Source organism: Hemicordylus capensis, chromosome 4, assembly GCF_027244095.1.
Source record: "Hemicordylus capensis ecotype Gifberg chromosome 4, rHemCap1.1.pri, whole genome shotgun sequence".
Taxonomy (NCBI): domain Eukaryota; kingdom Metazoa; phylum Chordata; class Lepidosauria; order Squamata; family Cordylidae; genus Hemicordylus; species Hemicordylus capensis.
The window spans coordinates 302498195-302522505 of record NC_069660.1 but is presented as its reverse complement, the minus strand read 5'-3'; the positions used below and the strand labels follow the sequence as shown (position 1 = coordinate 302522505).

Genomic DNA, 24311 nt, shown 5'->3' with positions numbered 1-24311 from the left:
TTTTTTAAATTTTTAAATTTTAAGAAATTGTGCCCCCCTTCAAGTGGTGCCCGGGGCACATGCCCTGCCTGCCCCACCCTAGATACGCCCCTGGGTGTTGGGCTTCCTCCCCACCCTGCCTCGCTTTTAGCAAGGCGGGAGCGGAGGGAAACCAAGTCAGCCAGCATTTCAATGTAACGCCGACGGGGAAGGATTACTGTTGATCACTCCCCCTGCATCCACGCTGGATGCAGGGGACATGTTCAGTGCATGGACGGGAACATTCAGCCCTTTTGCCAAGTTTCCCCACCCCACTCAACAGTCCTTTGAATCACTGACTCGGAGCTCCTTTCTCTGAAAGAGCTCCCACTCAGTGATTCAACAAACCATCGACTGAGGAGAAACTTTGCAATGGGGCCGAACAGCCCCGTCCCGGCAAAGACCACACCCCCTGCATCTGACATGTGTGCAGGGAGCATAGCTTGGGCACATGCATTAATGTGAACACAGAAATCAATTTTTAAAAGGCAGCCACTTTGTCCCATGGCTGCCAGTGAACAGGGATGTGCACGAACCTGTTTGGAAGCGCGCTGGATACTTCCTGGTACTTCTGGCCAAAGAGGAAACAGGGAGGCAGGGAGGTATGCTGCCGCCCCAATGGAGCCTTTGCTAACAGAGTGCTGGCAGGGTAAAAGTGGAGGGAAGGGTAAGCGCACCCTCCCCCTGCCCTAAAAGTCAGACACACACCCCTTTTGAACTTCCCCCACCTGGTTCCATGTACATCCATACCGGTGAGCTCCCTACATGCCTACTAAAGAACATATTAAATTCATGTCCATTTTCTGGTGCAGTAATGTCATCTCATCAGAGGTCCAGAATAGAATACACACAGGTGCACTAGGACAAGGAAAATACCGCATGTAGCCAGTTTGGCATAGCTTCTTCATAAACAGCAATAACAGGGACAGGCTTTGCCAAACAGATACAAACAGGCTTCAGAAAGTGAGCTAGAATTACCTCATCGACCAAGAAACGAATTTTCTCAATAAAGTTCTGGGTCTCGCGCATCATTTCATCCAGTAGAATCTTCTTCTTTTGCTGCTGGATGATCCCTTTAGCATCTTTGGACATGGCTTCCTGCAGTAACCAAGAAGCTATGTGTCACTGAAATCACTTACAACACCCATTTCTTATCAGGCAAATTCTATGCTAGCTAGTGGAATGTATAAGGACAGTTAGCCAAAGGAAGACAGGGTTTGCACTTCAGCAACATCCTCCAGCAACTAGCAGATAGAGCTAAATAAGTTTATTTTCTACTCTCACAATGGGATAGATTAGCTGTCAGAAGACGATCTTATCGACACCAAAGATGTACCTTCCTAATTCCATATTTGTACATCATCAGTAACTGAAGCATTTGAAGATGCAATATTTCCAGCACTTTCAACAGCTCCATTACTTTCTTATCATTGTCCCCTTATTGCTCTTCCAGTCCTCTTCAAACAGAAGAATTTGCCCATTTCACATGTGTACAGTGTACACAGGTACAACTGTTTACACGTTATGTTAAATATGGGTATATCAGTACACAGGTACATCAGTACACTTCCCATTTGTACCATGCATTTGAGGGGCCTGTAACCAGGTTCACTTTTAACATGAACGCTGGTACAGTCATCCACACAAAATCATGTACGAGTGTACGAACATCTGTACATTTGTACAACATAATGTCTGAATCGGCCTAATGACTTCCTTAGTGAAGAGAAGAACCATCTTGATGTCACATGGGATTCTGGAGGTACATTTTTCTTTGAGGAGCCAAGCATTCAGGTGGCTTTTCAATTGTGCCACTTTCAGCAGCTGCCTAATTTGATTCTGTGGTGGAGCTGGGCATGAAAATGTAGTCTGTGATGACTGATCTGTGATGGTTTCTCTAGATTTTACTTATTTATTTAAAACATAGCTTGCCTCTCTAGCGCAATGGTACTCAAGGCAGCTTACAATAAAACACAATAAAATAAACAAAGATGAAACAGATAAGCAGCAGCAAAGAAATTAAGAGCAACAATACAGAAGCTAAAACTAGAAAACCAGCTAAAACAGGATGTAAAACACTTCTCAGGATTTTAGAGCTCCTTTAAAACCTCCATCAGAGAAGGAAGCTGGAAAAGCTCTTCTGGGAGGGCATTCCAGAGATGGGGAACCACAACTGAAAAGCTCCTGTCCCTGGACCCCATAAACTGGACCTGTGTCAGTGGAACTGGACCTGTGCCTGCAAGGAACAGCAAAGGGCCCTGGCAGATTTGTATGGGTGAATTCAGTCTGACAGGTACCCCAGTTCCAAGCCATATCAGGCTTTGAAGGACAGGGCCAGCACTTTGACTCTTGCTCAGAAACCAACTGTCAACCAACGAAGCTGCCATAGGATAGGACTAATGCTTGTGTAGAGACTAGAACCCATAAACATCCGTGCAGCAGCATTCTGAAGCAGTTGAAGTTTCTGAACCATCTTCAAAGGCAGTCCTCTGTAGAGTCCATGGTAGGAATCCAGTCTAGATGTAGGTAGTGGATGGGTAACTGAGTTCAAATCCAATTTCTCCAAGTAAGCTGGCGTACCAGTTAAAGCTGGTAAAAGGCAGTTCTGGACACTGCCGCCACCTGGGTCTCCAGGGACAGTGTCAGGTTTAGGAGAACTACCCAAGTCTTTCAGGGGGAGTGTGATCCCCATTTAATGCCGGATGTACCTCACTACTCAGGTTTGCTGACCCAGATCACCTCCATCTTATCTGGATTAAGTTTCAATTTTGTTTGCCCTCACCCAACCCAGAACAGCCTCCAGATACGGTTCAAGACATCAACTGCTTTCCTGGTATAAGCTGATTTAAGTGTTTGGTAGAGCCGGGTTGCACTGAAGGATATCCTAAATATCCTTGGGAAGGATATTTAGATACCGTGACATGTCTATACCTGCAAAGATTAAAATCTTTTGGACAATGGTTTTTCCTGTGACATTCTATGGGTGCAAAAGCTGGACTTTGAAGAAGCAATATAGAAAAGTATTAACGTTTTTGAACTTTGGTGCTAGAGAAGACTTTTTAGGATACCATGGACAGCTAGGAAAACAAACAAATGGATCATAGAACAAATCAATCCAGAATTTTCACTCAAGGAACAAATGACCAGGCTCAAACTATCATACTTTGGTCACATAATGTGAAAACCCAGCTCCCTTGAGAAGTCCATAATGCTGGGGAAAGTTGAAGGAAAGAGAAGAAGAAGATGACCAGCAGCAAGGTAGAGAGACTCGATTATGACAGCAATGAATGCACCACTGAGAGACCTTAAAGGTCAAGTTAAAGACAGATCATCCTGGAGAGAATCTATCTATGTGGTTGCTAAGAGTCGACACCGACTTGACAGCACTTAATCAATCAATCACAGTCGGGTGTCAACAGCATGATGACTCCTCCAGAGGTTTCAAGTATATGTTAAATAGCATGGGGAAAAGAACAGAACTCTGGTGCATGCCATAGACCAGTTGCCAAGGTATAGAGCAGGTCTACCCCAGCACTACTTTATGGGGACAGCCCTCCATGTAGGACCACAGTCACCATAAAATGGTGCCTCCAAATCCCAACCCAGAGAGATGACCCAGAAGGGTTGGGGGAGGATACCGTGGTTAATCGAAAGCTGCTGGGAGGTCTAAGAGAATCATCTCCCAAAACATTCTGCTACTGAGCTGAAAGTCACAGTTTTCCAGCAAAGAAAGCAACAAAAGGAGATTTCAGCTGGGAACCACAGAACTAGAATTTATCCCGAAATTTGATTCTATTCATTTAGACATGAACAAAGACTGGGGTTTCTTATCTCACTATGTATTTTATGTAACTGAGTTCAGCTGGAAAGACTGTACTGTAAACTAATCCGACATCCGAAATCCGGAATGCTCCAAAATCTGGACACCATGCCATAACAAAAACATGTAGTCAAAACTTACTTATTTGAGAAGGCTGCACACATTTCATCCCCCTCATTGCCCATCCAGGACATTTCTCCCCTAGTTCCGTCGTCCCAAGCCCACTCCCTACTTTCCTCCCTTGCATCACCTCCCCCCGCAGCTCTGGGGTCCCCACTCACCCCACCTACATTGGCAACCACTTAGTTCTCTTCTTCAAGGGGGGGGCTGCAGATCCCACGGGCAGAAAAAGACACAAAGGCTCCTTTCTCGGGGAGGGGCCAGAAGGGAAGGCGCCTGTGCTGAATGTTTCTTCCCAGTCACCTCTCTAGGAACCTGGACTCCCTCAGGTTAACCCTTAAACTGGCCTATTCCAAAATCCGGAAAAGTCAGAAATCCGGAACATTGCTGGTCCCAAGCAGTCCGGATAAGGGATACCCAACCTGCAATATTGCTGGTATAAATTATCACTGTACTTATCTCATGCATTTCACCTCACATAAGAATAACCAGCCATTGTGCTTCTCACATTCCAGAGCCACTGGGTTGCATTTTTAGATTGTGAACCGCCAACGGAATTGTGTATGGAGTTGTACAAAATGTGTTAAATAAATAAAACTAACTAAATAAATAAACTTTTCACAGGTCTGGGTCCACCCATTTGGGCTCAATCAGGAAACCATTGTTCCTATCTCAATACTTTAGTTAATTAACTCAGCATGTCTAGGAGAAGTTCTCTACCGACTGTTACCCCTTTTGTAAATAATCTCTGTACTTATTTCTTACATTTTTTACAGTCCATAATAATGGTTGCTGACTGTGCCTCTTCCATCCTATAGCCCTCTGACTTCTCGTTAGCTTCCCCCACCCCCTCTGTCTTTCTTACACCCTCCTCATGTGTGTATATATGATACCTGCCAACTGAAAATAGCACTTGATGCATTTGATACTGAAATAAATTTGCTGCCATGGACTAACACAGCTACCCCTCTGAAAGCTCTTTCCCGTAATTTCCCTGCATATTATAAGGTTACCATAATGTAAACATCAGGTGTAAATTACGTCATGCACAATATGTTTGCTGGGTGTAGTGGCTGACATCCAAACTAACACTGCACACACTGGAAAACAGTTTCTTGAGGAGAAATCTTTGCTCTCCCTTTCCCTCTGAAGCCTGCTTTGCCTCCCAAAAAGGATGTCCCTGAAGGTCCCACAACCCTCAAAGACATATTTTTGGAAGGCACTGTGGGTGCAGAGGGAAGGGGAGATTGGTGGAAACCACCGCTTTCACATTGTTTGTGCAAAAACATTTGCAATGCATGAAACATTCGTCGGGATGTCAGCCAATGACTATATAACACACTGCTGTACATCTCAAATAAAACGTCTCACATACCAATTCTTGCTTACACAACGTCAGTCTCTTTTTGTCCAAAGCTGTTCGGTTCATCAGTTTGGGCTTTTTTTCAGCATTAGCAATGAAGGCCCTAGGATGAGAACATAGAAGACATTTCTGACGTCAATGAAATATGATATCTTCATAATAACGGATAATAATTCTCCTGTAGCAAGTTTATTTAATATAGCACAGTGTCATGAGCCAGAAGATACTAAGCACTCAGATTCATTACTAAAACGTAGGCATCATTTATAGCTGAGAGACATATAAAGAAGTGGAAATACAATTTGTATGGTAATATTTCAATATAGAATTAATTAGTTTGGGGGATATGTGGCTATTTTGCATCCCACCCACTGCACACAATGGAGGTTTGAGCAAGTGAAGGACTTTGTATGCATGTTGACCTTGCAGATTTTTCCATTTTATATTTGCAAGTGATGTCACTGAATATTTCCAAACTATGTTATGTTCTTCTGACAGCTCCAGAAGCCTGGTAGGCAATGCAATAATGAACTGCTGGAAAATAAGCAAAGCAAATGGAAGAGAATCTATTTCACTGAATAAAGTTGGAGCCTGAGGCAGCAAAATCTTTTGCGTTCACAACAGGATATGAAGTTAAGCAAATAACTATAGTGGGTGCTTTTGTACTTATCATCAATTCTCAGTGTGCTTCCTGGGATCATTGCAGATCTATTGAGTATCGCATGTTCTTCTTACCTGCTTTGACTGATAAAATGACTTAGAGTGGACTTCATTTCCTCTTCCGATGCAATCTCAGAAACTTTGATCAAATCTTTCACTTGTTCTAAACCTTCTTCCTGTGAAGAAAGAATAAAGGACATATAAATGCCAGTAGAAAAAACGAAGGTTCCTGCAATGTGTGCAATTCCTGCAATGTGTGCAATGATGCAATTAATAGGGAGAACGCCTTCACGGACTAAAGTGATAAGTGGTAACTGGTGCCAGCTAATTGGTATGTTTCACATATCACTAAGGAATGACTGTATTAGTTTCTCAGATAACTGTGAACTCAAAACAGTTTATTTTAATTAACGGAAAGGTCTCCAGTGCGAAGGTGTTCACTACCTATATTCTGTCATAAGAAATCTTTGATGGTAACTAATTTTTGACAGGGGCCATATTTTGAATTTGGAAACAGTTAAAGGATAAGCAACATTGGCTGTGTTCCCATGCAGGCCAAAGCAAAAACAAAAAACAGGCAAAGGGCTCTTTAACCCCTACTAATATTTCCCAATGTGAATATTAGTACAGGCTTCAGCAGAGTTCTCCCTAAACAATATAAAAAGTGTATCAGTCTGAAACTACATGCAATACCAAGAGATCAATTATCCCTCTCTTGTTTTTATAAATAAAGTTGTGAGGATAAATATAAACATTAGGGATGTACAATTCAAGTCATGCCAAAATGGGGGCGATTCATGGATTTGAACACGAATCAAATTGCCCCTTATATGAAGGGGCTTATTCAAGGTCAAATCAAATGAGCTCTGATTTGAAGTGAACTGATTCACTTGATTCAAGTGGCCATTTGGTGAGCTTCCCCCCACTTGCTGATCAGTTTTCTGGCACTGGCTTCTGATTGTCTTGAGATCTCAGTTCTTGGTTGGCTTGTTGTCATTCAATCAAGTGTTGGCATGGGCAACTGTGTCCCCATTGGCTGGGAGGAGTTAGGAAGTGGATGGGAACACTTTTGGAGGGAATTTCAAAATGTATTCATAAGGACTGGGGGAGAGAGAGAGAGAGAGAGAGTCCTTATGAAGAAGAAGAAGATGATAATATCAGAACAGGAGGAAGGAAGGTTTGACTGTGGTTTACTTTTCTCAGCACTGAGAATATATGCTGTGCTACCTATTGCTGCTATAACTGTTTTGCTTGATCTCAGATTGACAAAGGGAGAATATAAAATGAGGGAATTTCAAAATATATTCAAAGGGACTGGGAGGAAGAGAGAGCCCTTACATCAGGAGACGAGGAAGGAATCAAGGAAGGTTTAATTTTGTAGTCCCCCCCAGGACTACCAACCACGAGGGTTCTGTTCCTGGAAAACCTTGAGGTTGGCGAATTCACAGTAGACGAGCCATTGAAACCAAGGGCAAACAGGGGGTTAGGGGAATTGCAGTAATGGAAAGACCAAAAATAAGGTTAAAAAAATAGAATCACTCCCTGACCCCCAGAAATGACCCCCAAACCCGCCAAATTTTGTAAAAACCTCACCAAACCGCAGATACTTGGATCATGGTTGGTGAGGGTGGTTACAATTTCCCAGTTGCAAATACTCAAATATGCGATTGGGAAAACCATAATTGGCGAGGGACGGTGGTATAATATGCTGTGCTATTGCTGCTACACTATCTGGTTTTGCTGGATCTCAGATTGATAAAGGCATAACGGAGGTGGGACATACAATAGAACCTCATCAGATGCCTCTTATGCAGGAGAGAATCCTAGGAAGTTGCGTTGATAGTGTAGACAATACTGAGTTGGTGTATCAATTATCTAATGTGAAACACACCATTTGTTTGTTTGTTTGTTATATTTCATCTGAAGACACACACATACACCCCGATAAAAACCGGTAATAAAATTTCAATAAAAACAAACTGCTAAAACAAAAAGACATTTATGTTAAAAAGAGAGCCGGGGGCCACACCTGTTAAAAACATCTGCTAGCCAAATGCCTGTTAAAAAGTGGCAGTCCTTTTAGTTTAGTCTTGTCTAGACTCACTGGTAGCAACTCCCAAGGGTTTCAGACAAGGATCTCTCCTAGGGATGTGCATGGAACTAGGTGAGGATGGTTCAATGGTGGGGGGTGGTGCATCTTTAAGGGTGGGGAAGGTTGCACTTACCCCTCCCACCACATTTCCCCTGCCGGTGCTCCGTTTTCTTAAAGCCCCTTGGGGCGGCAGCGTATTTCCCTGCCACCCCATTGCTGCGTCTCCCGGAAGTGACCAGAAGTAACAGATGCGCCTGCGCATGTCTGTTATTAACAGCAGTTATTAATAACAGGCATGTCTGTAATTTCTGGTCACTTCTGAGACGTGGCGAATGGCGGCAGGGAGGCACGCTGTCCCCCCAAGGGGCTTTAAGAAAATGGAGCACCAGCAGGGGAAATGTGGCGAGAGGGGTAAGTGCACCCTCTCCCGCCCTTAAAGATGCACCCCCCACCATCGAACCAGTGGAACTGCCCGCCAATTGAACCATAAAGGGCCTCCAAACTGGCTCCGTACACATCCCTAGTCTCTCCCAGTCGAAGAGAAAGCAGAAGGCAGGCTTTTGTCATGCAAATGAGTATTCTGGCCAACATAGGTGTTACAGTTGCATTTACAAAGCCAACTCAGATAAGATTCACTTAGGAACATAGGAAGATGATTTATACTGAGTCAGACCATTGGTCCATCTAGGTCAGTATTGTTTACTGAGCAAAGAAGCAACTTACCCTATCCATCCCCAGCACAGCATCCCTCCAATGGCTGTTGCTGGTGTCTATCTTACGCTTTTCTTTTCTTTTTGGCTGTGAGCCCCTTTGGGGACAGGGAGCCATTTTATTTATTTGTTTGTTTGTTTTTATCTGTGTAAACTGCTTTGGGAATGTTTGTTGAAAAGTGGTATATAAATATTCATTGTATTCGTACCCTGTCTGACAGTGGCTCTCCAAGGTTTCAGGCAGGAGTCTCTTGCAGCCTTACCTGGAGATGCCAGGGCGTGAACCAGGGTGAACCTCACCTAGAGATGCCAGGGCATGAACCCAATGCCCTATGCATGCAGGTATGCAGGTGCTCTTCCACTGAGCTATGAACCCATCCCTTAAGGGGAATATCTTACACCACTCACATGTCGTCACTTATCCAAATGCAAACCCTGCTTATCAAAGGGGACAATTCATGTTCCCTTTGATTTGGGAACTTCTCCCACTTGAATTCTCATGTGTACAAATACAAAGTCTGTCAACAAATTTGGAGAACAAGTTTCAGAAAGAGAAGTTCTCTTAACCCCCCCCCCCACACACACACATTGATATTACAACAGACTTACCAAGAGATCTGCCATTTTTTCAAGGATGTTAGAAAAATATAGCCTGAAGGTTTGGTCACCCCAAAAACTCTTTATATATATACAGGGCTTCTTATCATCATAAGGCAGGTAATGATAGTTTCTGTTGGGGGGGAAAATTGTATATTGTCAGTCAGGGGCATTGACAGCATTGGACCACCTGAGCAGGGGTCCTGGAGGGATCAATTCTTCAGAGTGCCGGATGTTCTTGAATTGATTGAGGATGTCAGTAGTTTGAGGATTTCTTGGAAGTTAAGCAACGTTTATGGTAGTTTAAGTGAAACATTTGTCAGTAGCTACAAGCAGATAATCCGATTCTCCCACTCCTAACAAAACACATTCGGTCATGATCCCTCCCACTTTGAAATTCTGAGCTCTCAATTTTAGCCAGCAAGAGTAACCAGAATAAAATTAAACAGTGCAATTAAGCTAAACTTGGCAATTAAGCTAAACTTTCCAAATGCTGGGCTTGCTGGATTAAAGCAAACATAAATCCTTTGTAAGCTGATTAGAGGACACCTAGTGAAATTATTGCTTCAGCATCAAAATGGAGCTCATTTCAAGGCCTCAGCATCTTGCCAACTCATTAAGGTCAGCTGTGCTAAACCACAGCTGCTAGAAACATCAGATCTGAAGTTTAGCAAACAAAACTTTCAAGATTTCAGCTTCTTTCCAAGTTAGGATACGTATTGAGGCTATTCACCAGGTGTGGAGGGAAGCAGGGGGCAGCCGGGTCCAGCCCGCCACTGCAGACCCCTAGCCACACCCCCTGCATCAGCATCTGATGCAGGGAGTGGTTAGCCCCACCCCCTGCATCTGACATCAGCTGTGGAGGCGTGGTTTAGCTCCCAAACGGGGCTGTGCGACCCTATTTGGGAGCCAAATCAGCCAGCACTGTGTTTACAGTGTGGCCAGGAACAGCTCTCCCTGCCTTTAAAAGGGTTGGCCAATTTAGACCTAAACCACACCCCCGCTTCTGACGTCAGATGCAGCAGCTGTGTCAGGGGTGCGAGGTGCAGCCCCTGAGAAGTGGCGGCCCGGGTTCTTTGAACCTATTCACTCAATGGTGACTCTATCCCTGCTGCTCACACAACTGAAAACTGGGTAGGACAAGTGTCCTACCCAGGTTTGGAAGCTGTGCGTGCTCCCAATTTTTGTTTGTGTGGGAGCAAACAACTAGGGAGGAGGAGGAAGAAGTGACTGTATGGGAGACAGGAGCTGGGTAGGAATGATTTCCCTCCTACCTTGGTCAAATGCTGGGTATGACAGCTGGGTAGGACGGTGCCGTCCTACCCAGCTCCTGCTACCCATACAATCACTTCTCCCTCCTTCTAGCTAGTTGTTTGCTCCCACAAAACCAAAAATTGGGAGTGCACACAGCTCCCAAACCTGGGTAGGACATTTGTGGCAAAAACCATCTACCTTAAGAGGAGATTTTAGACTTGAATTCACAAACACATAATAAAACCGTAGAAAAACACAAAATTTTAAAGGACGCCTGCCCAGTCTTAAGAGCCCGCCAATACGAAAATCTTATGTTCAACGTATGTACAGATTTGCCACCAAGGTGCTGCTGGGATCGGGGCCAATCCCAGCGGTTCTTACATGTAGACTAACCCGGGCTGGGCATCCCTCGCCCAGGTTAGGCTGCATGTGAGAACAGCCTCAGTGCGTGGTGGAGATCTTGTAGAGATCCACAACTGTGCGGTAAGAATTGTCCATCAGAGCTGTACAAATCCACAAAACTCAAAAGCATTATTTCAGGGCTTCTTTGGCCATTTTGCCAGGGGATGGTGGAAGCTGTAGTCCAACAATATCTAGGGGCCCAAGTTTGAGGACCCCCGCATTACTTTAAAAAACAATTAACAAACTCCACATGGGAGACATTCAGAGCAACACTTGCGTTGTCAACAACAGATATAATTGCTCTGCCCTGGCAGTGTTTTGTTGGTTTGTTTTCTTGCAGTGTTTTCTTGCTTTATTCTTTCAGCATAAATGCTGCCAAATAAAATTCCCTGCATAAAGCAAGGGAGCCAGAGGCCAGCTTGGCTGGAGGCTCTGAGAGATGTGCCACCTGCTGGGCATAAAGCCTGACGTTTTCACTCAAAGTCTTGTCCTGTCAGCGTGGTGTTTCAGAAGACTACTGTATTTTCAAGGCAGCTCTGTTGTTTGCAGTCCAAATGTTTCCCACCTGTTAAATTGCTTCTCCTTCAGACATTGCTTCTCCTTCAGACATTTTCCCTTTAGACATTCCCTTCCATGCTAGTAATTCTTACTCTTTCTCTTTACTAATTAAAATGCACCAAGCAAATCATTGCACGGCTTTATGTACTGTCCATAAAACACACTAGAGACAGTTTACAAAATGAAGAACAGAGGGGAGAAGAGATCTGAACTTTAATTGAAGAAAGCTGGAGTCTGATTTGCTACAGTTGGAGGGGGCCTTTGCTGCCGAATTGTGCTAGGGATATTTGTGACTATGGAGTATCAAATCAAAGTCCCAGCTGTATTGTAATAAATGGCCAGGCTTCTGGGAAGATTTAGCATTACCACATCCTCATCCAGAGGCAATGGCTGATGTTCAAACTAACCTTCCACTGACACACCAGGGCTTTCTATTGCGTGAGGAGAAAGGGGAGATTTTCAGGAATCTCCCCCTTCCCCCTGCAGCAACCTGTGCCTCCCAAAACTGTCCCCAAACCTGAGGGACATGGACCTCTGCTCTAGATGTCAGCCTAAGGATGCAGCAGAAGCTGCATCCTTGTGGAAAGAGGCTGCTCTTAATGCAGCCAGAGGCTTCCCAAGCAAAGAGTGTGCACACGGAAAGGAAGCAATTTTTGCTGATCTTTCCTGCCTCCAGAAGTGCTTTTTGCTTTCCAGAGATATGTGTCTTAGAGCTGTGTGACTGTCAGGGATGTGTTCTTGGAAGGCAAAAGCACTTCTGGGGGTAGGGGAGAACAGCTAAAATCCTCCCCACCCACCCCCACCGCCCTGTACTGAGCTTCAAGGACTACTGCTCTGGACATCAGTTTAAGTTACGGAGAGTTGGGGGACCCTCAGGGTGATAGTTTCAGGAGGCACAGATTGCTGCAGCAGGTTGGGGAGACAGCTCAAAATTGTTGCTCCCCCCCTTGCACAATGGAAGACCCTACCCATCAGTGAAAGGTTAGTCTGGATATTGGCCAGTGTTCACACACTTAACTATTCTTAAGCATGAGGCAGTGAAGCTATTTCCCACTCCCCTTATCTTATGTTGTTCCCCCACCAATGAACACATCCACATGTGAAACTGTCTCATACTATGTCGGTCCATCTAGCTCAGTATCATCTAGGGATGTCATCGAACTTTGTAATTACCTGGTTCAGGATATGAATGTAGTATATTTTAAATGACCAGAGAAGAATTCCCTTTTCCTGCTCTCCACTACTCACTTATCTAGCTGTTACTGTGACAGGGAAGGAGGGAGTCAGTTGACACCAATGGAAGTTGTTGTTGTTGTTGTTTCAAATAGCATTGAAAAGTATATGAGGAGTGATCCAGGGCCTTTCCCAGACAGCAGCCTTTACCATGGGATTAAAAAGGGTGAAATACTGTGCATTATAGGGCATATAGGATATTTTGAATTTGCCCAAAAACCCAATGCAAAAAGTGGATTTGTTTTTTTAACCCTGGACATAAATCAGGCTAAGCTCTGATGTGCAATGAAAAACCTGAATCATGTATGGAGTGTTCCCAACAGCTTGCAGGGACTTCGATGTAAATCTGGAGGATATGTGAATGCACACCTGCCCTTCCAACGTAAAATCGCTGTCTGGCAGGGCTCCAGGTCAGGCCATGGTGGAGGAGTAAGGTAAACATTTCCCTACCCATACCATGATCCATGAGGACCCCCAATACAACTGCTATTTACTAGGGATGTGCACAAACCAAGGTTCGTGCATAAGTTTGGCACCATGGGGGAGGGGAGTGGGGGGCAGGGGAGCGGGATCTTTTTTAAAAAGGAGAACAGGCCCTTACCTGCTCTCCACTACTGCATGCAGCTTCCTGCTGCGGCAGTGCTTATCTCAAGTACCTGCATGTGGTGCCAGTACACACATGGCATCCGTGCATGTGCAGGTGCCATATGCATTGTCAGCATGATATTGCTGACCACACAAATGGTACTCGCACATGTGCTTTGTTCATGCTGGTGCCATGCATGGGTACTTGTACCTGAGACAAACACCACCGCAGCAGGAAGCTGCATGTGGCAGTGGAGAGCAGGTAACGGCCTGCTCTCCTTTAAAAAAAAAAGATCCTGTTCCCCACTCTCCTCCCTGCGGTGCCAAACCTCAGTTCATGCACATCCTTACAATTTGCCAAGAAAAAGTAAAGCACATCAAGGCTAGAAACATATTTAAGAACGTGCTTAGATGGCCCAAACTAGAATAAACCCACAGTTCCAGAGATTATAAATGTCAGGAAATGATGGTAGGGTCATGTGAACATTCACTCTCTTGGATGTGGAGGAGGAGGAGGAGACAGGAGCGGAAGCATGTGAGTGAGCTCAAGTCGCATCATGGCTCATTTGGGATAATTTGAACCACAGTTAGATGACTGTCTGATCTGGACCAAAAATAGAAGTTTCCTTAGATGTTAAACTATGGGAAAAAATTTTTTAACACATCTTCATTTGAATGTCCTAGGACTATTGGATGTTGGATCTACCCAAGGGTTGCCAGTTAGTTTCCCGTGTTATAGATAATGATTCAGCTACATTTCATCCCAGTGTTACATTTCAGCATCTCAGTTGGCTACAAGCATCACATAAGGAAGTGGAAAAAGCAAAGTCCATAACAGTTTTACAGTTGCACCAAAGTTAGAGAGAGATGTGTCTTAACAAGAGGAAGAAACTGTGTAAGTATTGGCCCATATAAAGAAATTGCAGATTTGAAAACAGTCTCAGCAGCTCTTTTATTGGTGCTTTTTAAACCTGGATTTTCATTTGGAGAAAGCATAAACATTCACCAGCTGGCTCTGCCAGATGATATCCAGGCGTCTACATTATCCAGCCCTGCCATGAGGGAAAGTAACTACATTGTTGGCAGACTCTGTTTTTCATCTCAACAGCAAGACTGTCCTAAAAGGCCATTTCCCTTCCATTTCAGTCTCATGAACAACAATTTCATTTGATTCTGCTGCTTTCACAAGAAACAAACATTCCTTGTTTTATGAAGTATTTGGCTAGAACGTCAGAGATGATCCACAGTGCAATAGTAACATTCTCGATCTTCCAACCAATGTGGTGTTTATAAGCTTTACCTTCACCTTCTTCCTCCCCTCTTCTGTGTGAATTCCTCCCTCCATTCTATGGTCTGCTTTAACCATGGTGGTGCATCACCACTCTGACCATGGTTAAAGCTATTCAGAATTGCCCCAGAATCAGGATTTGTGAATTCTATTCAAATCCTGTTTTCAGACCATGGTTATGAGCAAAGCTGGTGACCACTACACTACTCTGACTCATACAGAGACTCAACTGTTAGTATAACAACACTAAACCACCCTGAGCCATTTTTGGAAGGGCGGAATATACATCAAATAAATAAACGGCTATCAATGGCTACTAGTCGGAGGGCTATAGACCACCTCCAGCCTCAAAGGCAGGATGCCTCTGAGTACCAGTTGTAGAGGAGTAACAGCAGGAGAGAGGGCATGCCCTCTACTCCTGCCTGTGGCTTCCAGTGGCATCTGGTGGGAGGCATCTGGGCTACTAGTCGGAGGACTATAGGCCACCTCCAGCCTCAAAGGCAGGATGCCTCTGAGTACCAGTTGTAGAGGAGTAACAGCAGGAGAGAGGGCATGCCCTCAGCTCCTGCCTGTGGCTTCCAGTGGCATCTGGTGGTCCACTGTGTGAAACAGGATGCTGGACTAGATGGGCTTGGGCCTGATCCAGCAGGGCTGTTCTTATGTTATTTTAAAAAATTGTTCTTATGCTCTTAAAATGAATAAAATAAATCACACCAATTTCAATGGGCTGCTGCTGTTGAGGGCTGTGAGGAGAAACACTAAAATCCTCACAGAGCAGAGTATGCTCTAGTGGTAAAGAAGTTTAGCTCCAGATAATCTATCTGGAGACAATAGGCTGAGTTAAAAAAAAAGAAGTTTTATTAAGAAACTAAATATCACATACTGAGAGAGAGAACAGCATACCCAAACAGGCACTACCCTTCATCAACTGAACAGTTCTGACTCTTAACTGACCAAGGCAGACCTATTAATCAGACTCTAGAGGCCAGAAGAGGTTACTGCGGTACTAAGAACAATGCTTTAGAATTCTCACTTTGAATAGCTCCTGCTTCATGGCTCACTCAGGAAGTTGTTCCACGGATACACCCGTTTTGTTAAGTCAATACAATAGCATACCAGACTGTGTTATCAGGTCAGTACACCGCCTCCTAGTTCCACAAATAACACATTGAATAGGAGGCAAGAAGACATTGGTGTCTCCCATAGCAACTGGCCACATCTACTTAGGGGGACCAATTCTCAGTTTGAGAATCTTGGTTCTAGAGGTGCAGAAAAAAGGCCACAGATTTAACAAGAAGTATGAGCTTTAAATTTCTACCTGTTTCCCTCAGTGAGAAGCGGCTTCTCAGGGTGTGTCGTAGACACCAGTGGCACTGCAAGGTCGTGAGAAGAGTCTCCTGCTCCTTCATGCAACAATGGGGCACTCTCTTCCTCTTCTCCATCATGGGCCTTCTTTTTGCCCCCAGCTCCTGGTGATACTCCATCAATAATGTTGCCAAAATTCCCTAAAGATACAAACTACAGTTTACTTATGTGAAAGGGGTAACAAAATGACCTCAAAACAATGACCTCAAAACAGTGGTACATTTGTTGGTAACCTCCAGACTGGACTTCTGTAATGCACTCTACGTGGGGCTGCCTTTGTACGTAGTCCGGAAACTTCAGTTGGTTCAGAATGCGGCAGCCAGGTTGGTCTCTGGGTCATCTCGGAGAGACCACATTACTCCTTTGTTGATGGAGTTACACTGGCTGCCAATAGGTTTCCGGGCAAAATACAAAGTGCTAGTTATAACTTATAAAGCCCTAAACGGCTTAGGCCCTGGGTATTTAAGAGAGCGTCTTCTTTGCTATGAGCTCCACCGGCCGTTGAGGTCACTTGAGGAGGTCCGTCTCCAGTTGCCACCAACTCGTTTGGTGGCTACACAGAGACGGGCCTTCTCGGCTGCTGCCCCGAGATTGTGGAATGCGCTCCCTGCTGAGATACGATCCTCCCCATCTCTCGCAATTTTCAGAAAACACCTGAAAACACACCTCTTCAACCAGGTTTTTTCAGCTTTTTAAAACTTGTTTTTAAATAGTTCTGAATATTTAATTGTTGTTTTATGATGTTTTTAATTGTTAATTATTGTTTTATGTTTTATAATTTTTGTTTTAATGATTAATTGATTTTAATGGTGTTTTAATGTAAACCGCCCTGAGCCTTTTGGAAGGGCGGTATAAAAGTTTTAATAATAAACAAACAAACAAACAAACAAATAAATAATAAAATAAAGATGCATTAATGAATACTGGAGAACCTTGTTAATCGCGAGTTCACTTTATTTGGCCTGTTTACTGATTTGGGGGGCAATTTTGGGCAGTCCATGAACCGAACCCCCCGATTCCCATAGCCCTAATGCCCAGATTTACTATCTGCTCCCCACCAATAGTTTACTATTCCCCCTCTAGTAATCCATGGATTTACTATCCACCCCCAATCCCCCACCCACACAGAACAGAACCCCCACAAATAACAGGGTTCTCCTGTACAAAGAAATCACAAACTGAGCCATTTTCAAAAAGAGGAAGGCTGTGGTCCTGGTCACAGATTATGTTCACTGCATATACGATGTGCTGTACAGATCTCTACACATGTACAGTCATCCACACAGAACATTCAAAACACACGTAGCAGCATGCTTTCTATCTTCATCCTGTATATGAAGTTCTGCACCCTACATTATAATTGAATTCACTTTTTAAATGAGTTAACACAAAACCACATACATGTGTTCAGACACCTGTATGCACATATGTGGGGGAACCAAACAGCATCAAGCTTGAGGCCACGAGGATCAGGCGGCTCCTCTCCTGTGGAGGAGACCAACAGCTGTGCCAGCGAGCCCCAATCCCGTGGCCCACCTGGCCCGACCCGATGATGCATGGCCCTTCAGGGAACCCGCAAGCAAAATGCGGCTGGATGGCATCCTCTTGTGAAGCTCTGGAGAGGACCCACGGGTTCTCATGGAAGTCTCGCATGATTTCCGGGCAAAATCTCAAGGCCTTCCAAGATCTCAGGAGAACTGCACCACCTATCAGGAGCTATTTAAGGGCCAGACTGCTGATGACTAAAGGCCAGAAGCCAAAGAGAGCTGTACCTGGCAACAGCTCTGTGACTTGGCTAGAGGCGGCACTGTTGATCCTGGGGCCTTTGTGAAGACCAGAGGGAGAACTTGGGGCAGGCGTCTAGCCATTAATCTGAGGCAACTCGGCCAAAGCTATACCCTGACTGGCGGGAGACAATGGTACCCTGAAGGGACATGACAACATTCAATATATTATTAGGCTCATTCACAGGACTATTATTAGGGTAGGACAAAATGGGAGCACACACACTTCTCAAACTAGGGAATGCTGATGTATTAGGAATGTACAGAACCTCCTGAGACATTTCACTTGTACTACAGAATCTTGTCCGGTTTCTCTTGAAAATTCGCAGATGTTTCAAAGTGGGAGGAAATGTGAAATTCATTTGAGACTTCACGTTGTGTGAAAAATTGGTGCCAGCCCTAGCAAAACATTGGCTCTGTGATGCAGTAGTAAGGAGATCCAATGTGTAGTCATTTACACTGAATTTGAACCAGAGGCAGCCCAAGATATTTTCCTGCCTGAGATGAAGGACAATACAATGACCCCTTTCATCTGCAGGCGGGTGCTCAGCATTCTCAAGCCATGCCGCTGAGGCACCGGTGGCAACATGCAAGCACTCTCAGACTAGGCCACGAAGCCAGCAGTGGTGATGTTCCTAGCTCAAGTCAAGTGAGGGAAGAGGGAGCTGCCTCCGCAGGATGAGGAAGGGGAAATGAACTGTGTGCCCCTGTGTGGTGAGGAAGGGTAGTGGCAGCAGGGGGTGGGGTGACCAAGGCCTAGCACTTGCCAAGTCACGACCCTTCCCGCACCAGCGCCTGAAGCGACCCCCTCATCGTGCCTCATGGAAAGACTGTCTCTGGCTCTAACAAAGGATTTTTGAAATGCGGTCTTCAAAATAGAACTCCAAATATCACCTCCCCCCCCCCCGCCGGCTGCAAAAAAATTTACATTTTGAACACATCAGATATCATTTTCCTGCAGCAGAAGTACTTTCTTGAGGATGTTCTTTGAGGGAGGAGAGCTGGTCCTGTGGTAGCAAACATGAATTGTCCCCTTTGTTAAGCAGGGTCCATCCTGGTTTGCATTTGAATGGGAGACTACATATGAGCACTATAAGATATTTCCATTAGGGGATGGAGCCACTCTGGGAAGAGCATCTGCATGCTTTCATGCAGAAGGTTCCAAGTTCCCTCCCTGGCACCTCCAAGATAGGGCTGAGAGAGATTCCTGCCTGCAACCTTGGAGAAGTTGCAGCCAGTCGTTGTAGACCATACTGAGATAGACAGTCTGACTCGGTATATGGCAGGTTCCTATGTAATGACTGAAAACCCACTATGATTCTTTTTTTTTTTTTTAATGGGGCAAAGCTTGTCTAGAAAACTTTAGCAAGGAAACAGGAGCTATAAAAATAGGTACAGCTAGGAGAGACGTGACTGAATCTGTGATAAGTCTGGGTTCAGCTGGAGTAGGAGGTGTCTGGCATTAGTCAGCATATATCAGGCAATAGATCTTAGGCTCCAGGGAAAGGCTACGTTCTTCAGAACCTGTGAGAGCCCTCAGGCAAGAGAGAAGTTGCTCCAAGCTTAAATGAACATTTGAACTGCAGAACAAGCTTCCTCAGTGCCCAAGACTCATCCCTTAGAAGAAAGCTAGAGGGCAGAAGCCCTGATTTGGAACTGTACACTCTGGCATTTCTGGGTAGCCTCCAGATATTCCCACTGTCATATCTGCTAGGAACTTATAGCAACAAGGGCCCTTAGGGGCTTGGTGCTGTGCTGCAGCTACAGACTCTGTTTCTCCAATTGCGGAGGAGGGAGCCTGAGGCACTGGACTTTTTCTCTTGATTGCTCACAGAGTGCTCTCTCTCAGATTGGACCTCAGGCCAACTTGGGATCTGCCAGGTCCCTAAGCAGTTCCCTATTGACCCACACTGGAGAGGATCCCTCTCCCTCAGAGTCACTGTACAAGGTATCTAGGAAATGGGACAGGAGGGTAATTATATAGTTAGTGACGTTATGAAATGTAAGAAGAAGCTGCCTCATACTGGATCAGACCATTGGTCCATTTAGCTCAGTATTGCCTACACGGACTGGCAGAAGCTCTGCAAGGTTTCAGGCAGGGGTCTTTGCCAGGGGTTGAACTGGGACTCTCTGCATGCAAAGCAGACCCTCTTCCACCGAGCAACAGCCCCATCCCCTAAGGGGTATATCTTACAGTGCTCGCATGTAGTCTCCCATCCAAATGCAAACCAAGGTGAGTCCTGCTTAGCAAAGGGGACAATTCATGCTTGCTATCACAAGACCAGCTTTCCTCCCCAATGTAGATCCCAATACACACACATCCTACATACACGCATGTGTGTGTGCACATGTGTGCATGCACTAAAACACATGTACACACACACAAATCCCCTTCCCTGGCCTTTCTTCAGGAGAAGGAACCAGACCCAGGAAACATTTTCTTTCGGGAGCAAGAGCCTGCTCTCCATTGTGTAAATACACAAATGAGGTTCTTACACATTCACATTCAGCCTCTCCCCAGCACATGTTTAAGTAAAGATTAGGCATTGCCTTATTTGCCTATGAGGCCTTTCCCTACACACCCAATTCCTCATGAGAGAGAAACACATGGCCAGTGAATGATAATGCCATGCTGCTACCTTCCATATCAGCAGGGCAGGGCAGAGTAATGTGGGTTAAAAGCGAGCTGTTCTGCAGGTTTATGATCTGCAGGATTTTTCTGAACTCTACATTCTGGCCCTCAGTAGGAGCTACTCGGAGATATCAGCCTGATAATGCCAATATAGCATGTTTGGTGATGTTGTTCCACCTTGTTTAACATTTATATAGTTATTTTCTGTTTGCCCACTTGGGAAACAGCTGACCTAAAATAAGCAGCAGTGTCAGCGTTTATTTGGTGTCGGTAATGAAGCTTAAAAGGAAGTTACTGACATCCTGACTAACATTGTGTCTGTGCAAGGAAAGGATGCCTGGCAGCAGCACTGAAATCCCCACTCTGGAAGCGAAGGTGCTTGCATGGTGTGTATGTCTCTGTGTGTCACAGTTTTCACCCTGGCAGCACTCTTTGCAACCTGTTCTCTGAGTCCACAGTACAGCTCTCCTTTGCTTCTGAAGTGCAGATGCTACCCTTTCACGAACACAGGATGTCAGCCAGAGGCAGCATCTGCAATGTAAATGTAAAACCTAGGCTGGCCACAAATTGATCTGATTTCTCACCAGAGTTCTATCCTGAGTTAACCACATTCATACATGACATGAATAGTACAAGAGAGAGACAAAGATGCTTTTAGTGCCCTGTTTGGCCAACTCGTCAGCTCCCACATTTAAAAAAGCAACTGTGCAAATCCTGCTAATGCTAATGAAGTAAAGAGGCACCTTCAAAAGTGGGGATTCTCTTGTATTTAGCAGGCAGAGAGCAACTGGCTCTATCCAATCCCAACACAGCATCAATGGTTGTTGCTGGTGTCTATCTTGTGTTTCTTTTTAGATTGTGAGCCCCTTGGGAACAGGGGAAGTAACTTTATTATTTATTTTTCTATGTAAACTGCTTCAACTTTTCTTGAAAAGTGGTATATAAATATTTGTAGTCATAGTAGTCAAAACAAAACAATTCCTGGAGCAATGACACTAATGTTACTGACATTCTTTTAACTTACCTCAAAACACCTACAGATTGTTTTGCTAGAAAATGGCCCAACAAATTCTCTTCAATTTCACTTTCAGTGGAATTTTCGGCAACCTAGAACCTTTGCCAAACTTTGAGACCTTTCCATAGTCTTATGTATCTAAACACTTTTCATTATTCTCAAAAATTCCTAGAGTTCCTTCTGAGCAGGGCTCTCCAAATTCACCTAAAATTCTACCATAAGCATAATTTGGTGTAACTTTACCTTTGATTATATGAATCTGTATTATATTATGCTCCCCTACTTTCCTGACAGAACAGCCCAGAAGTGGATGAGAACTCCTCAGAAAACCACCACCACCTGGCAAAAGGTCACTCTCAAGGAGGCTGCAAATTCAGGGGACCTACCACACTGGCTCCATGCCCCAAACCTCCTAAATCACTCCCAGGACCCTGGGAATAAAGATTATGGTGACACCAAAAGGAAGCCCAGATCTGAAAGTGCAGTGCCCATCCAGCACCACAAGGCCTCTCATTTCTGAATCATACTTCGAAGGAAGAAACATGCACTTACTTATATTGCTTAGCTCGCAGTGATACTGTAGCTCAGGGGCACACAACTCAATCGCCTCGTGGGCCAGAAGCAACCATGACTTAGTGTTTGGGGACCAAGGCCAATTACTAAGACCCCTGCTAACGTAGCAAAGAGGCACCTTTTAATGTGGTGATTCTCTTTATTTAGCAAGGGGAGAGTAACTGGCCCTCTCCACCCCCAGCACAGGACCTCCAATGACTGTTGCTGGTATCTATCTTATGTTTCTTTTTCGAATGTGAGCCCTTTGGGGATAGGGTTCCATCTTATTTGTTTATTTTTCTGTGTAAACCGCCCTGAGCCATTTTTGGAAGGGCGGTATAGAAATCGAATAAATAGATAGGTAGGTAGATAGATAGATAGATAGATAAGATAGATAGATTTCAGCACATTTATTATTATATTAAAATTTATTATTTAAAATATTAATGAAAGTGAGAGGGTTGGAGTGGGGGGGGGCAAGGGGAAAGAGTAATGAGAGGTGGTCAGCGGGCTCTGACCCAGGGCAAGTGGTGTCCAGTCTCCAGGAGCCAACTACATCAAATCACTGGTGCTCATCAGCAGGACAGGACCTCCTCATATTCCTACCTGCAGGCCAGCAAAAAAGTCCCCAAGGGCCAGGTCTGGCCCCAGGCCTTATGTTGTGCAGGCCTGCTGTAGCTGGACAGCTCCCTTGACATCCTTAGTTCCTGACTTGCTGGACACCTCTCTAACCTTGCTAATAAGGCAGGGGCCTGCACCATAGGGGTGGCCCAAAACTGGTTTTGCCTCAGAACCAGGCATGTTCAGTTTTGCCCCGCCAGACAGACCCCCTGACTTGGCTCGAATCTGAGTTGGTTCAGGGGTTCTAAAGTGGGGGGGGGGGTGTTAAACACTCACCACCTTTGGGGGTGCTGCTGTGGCCACAGGAGGGTCTCTGGCGGTTTCCCCTTTCCCCAACTGGGGGGGGGTGTTTTGGCTCGACCTTGAGCCGAACTGGGCCTGATCCGACGGTCTGAACTGGCCCATCCAGTTCAGGTGCAGTTTGGTGCATCCGTACTGCACCAAAAGGCAGTGGTGGTTGTTGGGATTTATGTTCTTGCCACTGATGTATTGTCTTTGTTCCTGCCACAGATGTACTGTATGTACACAGGCTTGTGGTAGAGTTTGGAATATTCATGTCAATCATTAGTTCTATAGACTGACTGGTCAGTTTGTATTTCTTACTGGATGTTTGAGACCACTATTTTTCTGTAAGGATGATCTTTCACTCAGAGAAGGACTGTTATTTACGATTTGCTAATAGTTAAGTAATAAAACCTAGTAACTTTGTCCAATAAACTTAAAAAGTCTGAGTTTCCACTCTGTTACACTCTGCTACAGTGGTTGTGGTGGGACTCTTACCTAGCACTTCTTTGAGCTTATTAAAATTAGTTTTCCTGAAATCCAAGATATGTATTTGATTACAGTCACCTTCAAGAATTCCAGCATTACATGGTCACTTTCCCCCCAAAGTCCCACTACATTAACTTCATCAACCTAATTAGTCAGGATCAAGTCAAGGAAAGGTGATCTCCTTCTTTTCCCCACCTTCTGAAAGAAGATGTTGTCAGCAAGGCATGCCAGGAATTTGTTGGAGATTAGATGCTTACTGCAGTTTGTCTCCCAATGGATATTAGGTTAGTTAAGGTCCCCCATTACATCCGATTCTTACTCTTGGCTGGTCAAAGACTATAATAAAGTTATTCATTCATTCTGATTCTTACTCCCTGAAACAAAGTATTCTTCTTTGCTTGTAAAGGGGGAACCTCACCAGATCCCCCTTTACAAGCATAGCTCGTCGGACTGAGTCGAGCTGGTTGGATCGATTGGAACGGCCGGTCGGTTTGACCAAACCAGTTCGCAAACTGGCAGTTCGGTTCAAATTCGGTCCAAATTCTAAGCAAATCACAAAAATCGGTCTGTGCACACCCTCTAGTCTGTAGTAGATTACAACTACAATGTTATTTTTAAATTTCCTTCTTCATTTATTTTCATTAGGCTGCTCCCCACTAGGTTATCATGTTCAGTCTGTTAGATTTTTGTGCAGGTTTGTAGGCTTTTGACATATAATTAAATTAATTAATTGATTGATTGATTTAGATTTATATGTCGCCCTACTCCCATAGGAGTCAGGGCGGCTTAAAAGCAATGCTGCTGCTGCTACTACTACTACTACTACTACTATTACTACTACTACTACTACAATGCTTTCCATTGCTTCTGT

At 44.6% G+C, this 24311-nt stretch overlaps 1 protein-coding gene across 1 annotated transcript in view; it reads right to left on the bottom strand.

Moving 5' to 3' along the window:
• The window catches only part of FER1L6 (fer-1 like family member 6), a 160139-nt gene that overhangs the window by 78241 nt on the left and 57587 nt on the right, over positions 1-24311 (bottom strand). Inside the window, exons 13-17 of the mRNA XM_053245966.1 lie at positions 16019-16205; positions 9393-9513; positions 6057-6157; positions 5334-5424; positions 997-1116 (exon numbers count right to left, since the gene is read on the bottom strand). Coding sequence (XP_053101941.1) covers positions 997-1116; positions 5334-5424; positions 6057-6157; positions 9393-9513; positions 16019-16205 — 620 coding nt within the window. The remainder of the gene's footprint in view (positions 1-996; positions 1117-5333; positions 5425-6056; positions 6158-9392; positions 9514-16018; positions 16206-24311) is intronic.